The sequence below is a fragment of a genome, unplaced genomic scaffold (assembly GCF_019419815.1).
Source record: "Pyrus x bretschneideri cultivar Hongxiangsu unplaced genomic scaffold, Pyrus_bretschneideri_v1 Contig6, whole genome shotgun sequence".
Lineage (NCBI taxonomy): Eukaryota > Viridiplantae > Streptophyta > Magnoliopsida > Rosales > Rosaceae > Pyrus > Pyrus x bretschneideri.
The window spans coordinates 5,582,421-5,588,117 of NW_025999798.1; the positions used below are offsets into that span (position 1 = coordinate 5,582,421).

The 5,697-nt window shown below is 37.8% G+C and overlaps 1 protein-coding gene across 4 annotated transcripts; it reads left to right on the forward strand.

Annotated features, from left to right (window-relative positions):
* The first annotated feature begins 1,238 nt into the window (after positions 1-1,238).
* Positions 1,239-4,730, forward strand: LOC103944767. Of its 4 annotated transcripts, none has more exons than XM_048572282.1 (5): positions 1,239-1,473; positions 1,954-2,471; positions 3,400-3,516; positions 3,633-4,030; positions 4,160-4,730. In XM_048572282.1, exons 2-5 carry the CDS (start codon positions 2,157-2,159, stop codon positions 4,536-4,538), a joined length of 1,209 nt encoding a protein of 402 aa, XP_048428239.1. In that variant the 5' UTR covers positions 1,239-1,473; positions 1,954-2,156; the 3' UTR covers positions 4,539-4,730. The 4 variants fall into 4 exon arrangements, with proteins under 4 accessions (XP_048428239.1, XP_009353515.2, XP_048428240.1 ...); XM_009355240.3 differs by having other exon boundaries at positions 1,963-2,471; XM_048572283.1 differs by having other exon boundaries at positions 1,984-2,471.
* Positions 4,731-5,697: the final 967 nt, after the last annotated feature.

Consider the following 5,697-nt stretch of genomic DNA (forward strand, 5'->3'; position numbering starts at 1 on the left):
ACTTGTTAGTAAGGTATAGCTCTGCTCCAACAATTCGTCATTGGAAGATAATTAAAGATGTATTACGAGACCTTCGTGGGACAACAGATATGGGTCTCTTTTACTCAGAGAAATCCACAAATGACCAAGTCATTGTTGGATATGTAGATGCTGGTTTTCTCTCTGATCCTTATAAAGCCCGCTCACAAACTGGATATGTGTTCAACAATGAAGATACATCAATCTCATGGCTCTAAATAAAAGCAAACATTAGTTGCTACATCTTCAAATCATTCAGAAATACTTACTTTACATGAAGCAAGTTGTGAACGTTCTTGGTTAAGATCAATGATCCATCATATTCGGAATTCATGTGGTCTACCTTCCAAGATAGACACTCAAACTGTCATCCGTTAAGACAATACAGTCTGTGTTGCTCAAATGAAAGAAGGATTCATCAAGGGCGATAAGATTAAACACATATCTCCAAAGTTTTTCAGTGCACATGAGCTTCAGAATGCTAAAGTTATTGAAGTTAGACAAATCCGTTCCAATAAAAATCTGGCAGACTTGTTCACCAAATCTCTACCAAAGTGCACGTTTCAGAAGTTAGTGTAAAATATTGGATTACGTCGATTTACTAATCAGATAAATTTGAAAAATGCGAAATAAGAAAGAGATACATATCAGGGGGAGCATCCATGATACATGCATGTTGTACTCTTTTTCCTTCGATTAGGATTTTTCCCATTGTGTTTTTCCTATCAAGGTTTTAACGAGGCAATATAAGTATACTTAACACTATATCAACAATCTAGATAAAGTTGTACTCTTTTTCCTTCGCTATGGTTTTTTTCCACTGGGTTTTTCTGAGCAAGGTTTTAACAAGGCAACTAATGTTGATATGTGGGCATCCAAGAAGGAGGGTTGAAAATACTGGTGGGTTAATGAATGCCCACAGTAATATTGAAAACATTAGTAGATTTTTCAATACCCACATAGTAATGTGGACTTTGAAAATGAAGGAGATCGTATTTTTCAAAAGTTGTGTGATTAGAGTTGCTATATAAATAGAGCGCTTCATGTACTATCAAAATACATATAAAACAAGAAAGATCAATAACATTATCTATCCCTCCCTTTTTTATTGGTCATCCCTTGTGTTATAAGTTACATATTTTACACTTCAATCCTATCATTAGTAAAAGTTATCTCTCTAACTTTTAGTTATATATAACATTGTAGTATTAATGACCTTAATTTATAAAATAACAGTTATGGAACCGCCGACTCCAAGTCTCCAAGCTCCCCCGCCCACCGCAACCACCACCAATTGGACTGAGGCATATGCGCGTAATTCATGCACCACATCAGTAACTACACGGCGTCGTTGTAGCCGTTAATCCCATCCATTCACCCAGTCTCCTCCCCAATTTCACTGTCTTCTCTTCAATCTCCAGCAACAACAACAGCAGCAGCGTGACAATTTTACAGGTATTCTTCGACCCAATCACTCCTCTGCTCTCTCTTCTCTCCGATTTTGGTGATTTATTCGTTTGTTTGTCGTAATGTTATTAATTTAGAGAAGATTTCAAGCATTTCGGGTAATATGGAATCGCCATTTGAGGTGAAGAAAAAGTGTAATTTAAATGGTGGATGATGGAAATTTAAAGGTAACTTAGGGAGATGGAGTGATAATTAATTGATGCTATGGGAGGCTTTGGACAAGTTGGAATCTTTCTTGTAAAAATTGGGTTTCTTGAGTTGTATTTATTGAAATTCGAAATTCGAAAATATTTTAACATGTTAGGAAGTAGAAGAATCAACAAAGATTACAAGGGTACACTGATGTTTTTAAGATGAATGTGATGATCAATGTTTAGGAATCGCATTGTCGTGTTCAAGAATCAACTACATTTTATGTAATCTTTCCATAACTATTAATTACATTGCAAGAATTACGCAACTTTTTAGCTTTAACAGTTTATTCATGGCAAAGAAAAGAGGGAAGGCGGCGTTAAAAAGAAAAGATGTAGCTGTAAATCACAATGATAGGAAGAAGAAGATAGAAAAGAAATTTACGAAGAACAAGAAGAAATCTATGAAGATAAGTTCATCTTCAGTGCCTACGCCGGCTCCTGTGCCTAACAGCGGCCCTTCCACTTCCAGTGTTGCTCATGCAACTTCAGTCTAGCCATGCTAATCCTACTGGTAGAAAAAAGGTTCGGCCAACAAAGAATGAGAAGGATAGTGGGCACTCTCATTCTGGTTTTATATTTATGTGTAGTGGGAAAACGAAACCCGAGTGTTATCGCTATCGTGTTTTTGGGCTGCCGTTAGCAAAGGTAGATCTTGTGAAGAAAATTAGACCGGGTGCAAAGCTATTTCTATACGATTTTGACTTGAAGCTCCTTTATGGCACGTATAAGGCAACTTCAAGTGGAGGATTGGATTTGGAACCAATTGCGTTTAAGGGGAAATTCCCTGCACAGGTAACAATGCTCTATATGATTTCCTAGAAAATAAGACCAGAAAATGTAAACCCCTGACTTTGTCCGTGTCTGATTTAAGGGCTTATTGCTATTGTTAAACTAGCTACCTAACTTAGTTACTTATTTGATCAGTATTTTGGGTGTGTTTATATATGAGTATACATATTTTCTAAACAGATGTCGATCATTACTGTCAAATGGTTTTGTTACAAAAGACTAGCAATGCTTTATTTTGTTTTATTTTCTCTGTTCCTTTTATATAACAACTTCCTGGAAACAAACCAAATGAGCCCTAAAATTATAATTAAAGTTGTAGTTATGGAGAAGACGTTGTGACAAGTGGATGGTGGAGGTTGGAATGGTATATTGAACATGAGTATTGTTCAAGCGGAGATGTAGCTGGTTACAGCTTAAAAAGTGAATGCACATTATTAACGATGGTAGTGGTGGTTTTTGACAATTGTGTCTTTGTGGTAGTGGTGGCTACAATGATGGTGCACAATTCTTAGTAATGGGACATAGGAGGTTTCTCTGGTTGTAGTTTCTTTTTTAAGGTTTCTGGGGTTGTAGCTATATGTAAGTGTCATTGGGAGCAAGGGCTAATGACAGTTATGGCATGACAACAGAAGTTGTGGTGTAAAAAGTGGTAGTGTGGTAGAAGGTGCCTTCCACTGACAATATATTGTCCTTTCCTTGTTTTACTGTTCGGAAGTTCTTGTTTGTTCTTACTGGAATCTTCAGATGTTAAATCAAGCTTTGTGATAATTAAAAAATTAAGAAGATTTGTTTCGCCCATGCGTTTTGTATAGTACTGATAGCAGAATAATATGTTGTAAATTTACTGAGAGCAGAACTTGTAGCCTTCTGCACTTTGCTTAATTTATGTATTTTTTTCTTTCATTTTTTGGCAATATGTTCTTGTATTCAGGTCAGATTTAAGATTTTCAAGGATTGTTTACCTCTTCCTGAAAATGCTTTTAAAGCAGCTATCAGAGACAACTACCAGGGAGGTTCTAAGTTTAAACAAGAGCTCAATAGCAAACAGGTAAGTAACATCATTTACATCTTTTAGCGCCTTTTTAAAATTTATTCAAAACTAGTTGCCTGTCACTTGAAATTATTTTTGAAGGAAAAATTCTTACGCATTTTGGTTTGATGAAGGTGCATGCTTTAATCTCATTGTTCTGCCCTCTCACCGAGTTAGTGCCTACTACTGCTCCCCCTCTCCGAGATGTAGCAAGACCAGGCTCATTTCCATCTCCTATTACAGAAAAAGGATTTCATCCAACAGCAAGGCTGTTCCATCAAGAGGGCTCCTATTCATATGGTGTGCAACGTTCTCATGCATTGCCGCTTGATACGCAATCCAGGCAGGCAATCCCGTATCCACTGTATGATCAATATGAGGTCAAAACACATGTGGAATGTTTGCGGCGTAACATGGAGCCTCAACATGTTCAGCATGCTTCTCTTCCACATCATGCCGATTCATATTATTTAGCAGCAGCACATGAGCCGTACTTGCCTGAAAACCTTTCCCATCATGACGGATATAGAAGGTACATTCATTTGTTGCATTCTTTGTCCAATTATTTCAGCTGTTATTATGTGGTGTTTTTCACATTTAGCTTTTACTAATTAGGGCATAATTCTCATATGGTAGATAACATTCTCATGCATTTTCACAGGCATAGGGTGACACTTGCAGAGGAGATGGTTCCCAGGGATCAAGTTGTTTTGTATGGAAGCGAGTATGACATGCCCCAGTTGTTGAAGGAGAGAGAAAGAGATATTGCTCTGCGTTCCAATTATGTGGCTGAATCTTATAGTCGACAGTTGCCCACCGCTGCAGCCTCACATGTTATGCTGCAGCCACATTCTTTAGCACCATCTTATGAACGAACATTAACGTACCAACGGTACTATCCAGTAACAACCCATCAGGATCAGAGCTTGGTGTATGCTGATCCTCTTCGAAGACCATTGCATGGTACCTCTTACTCAGCTGAGGCAGATGTTCCAATCTCTACACATTATTCGTACGCTAGAGCTCCCCGTTACCGATGAACGAAACTTGGACGTGTAGATTCATTCATGACATGCGGGTACTGTGTTGCTTCGTTGTCAAATACTGGTCGAAACTTTGTATAAGATGTGAACCGGTTCTGAGACGGGTCTTCAACTTCATAACTTGTGTGCAACTATTCACCTCTGTCTTTGTTAATCTGATAATCGAGTGTAAAGAAACAGTTAGTGTCATGTCCAGAAACCCACCTCTTTACCTCCCACATGATATTCTTAATTTTCGGTTATTGGATCTAATGAATTGAAGAAGACCAAATGTAAGAAATTAATAGGGTTGTGTGAGAGGTAAAAAAGGATGTGTAACCCTAAGGTTAAAACTGTCAAATGGGTTTCTCTCTTCGACAAACATAGTGGATTCGCTTATAATGGTGTGTAGCATCAATATCAGGTATTCGTAGGAGTCGAGTTCTACCACCAAAAAAATTGAAATTCTAACCCCAAAATCAATCCATTAGTAACTGCAGGGTACATTAACTTCTTATAAAATTATGTATTATTGCATAAGTTTTTTATGTGGAACAACCCTTCACATCCTTAAAGTCATATGCAAGTAAGACACTAGTTTCACTAAAAATGATTATGACATGTATGATACTATGATGTATCAGGGAAAACCACCCCACCTCCCACCACCACCACCGCCTAAATTTTACTAGATCGCGCATGCAGTTTGGCCCACACAATCTTGCCTCTAGCGTCATGAATCATGATGATCCAAACCATCGCTGCCTGCTATAGGGCTATATGCTGTTTTAGGTTTAGGATGGTCCCGCCGGCCAAAACACTTTTTTTTGAATTTTTGCAGTCGCCCTTGACCGACCTAGTTGATGGTTCAACACTTCAACTGGCGCTTTACCGAACTTACCCTTTTTTTTTTTTTTGGTATTTCTCCATCTCTTTCCACTCATTTTGTTGGTGGTTGAAATTTGCATGCCTAAACCTAGTAAGCTGTTGCTATTTTACAGCTTCCTCTTAAGGCATCTCACGACTTGAACCATTTTATATTGTATTATATTAAGGATGGATTACATGGACCAATAAGTCCCAGCGGGAGGCCGGTTTCAAAGGTCACACTGTTACCAACTTTGCTTTACAAATTAGTACAGATGTTGTGATATTTATGTATAAATTATAACCAAAC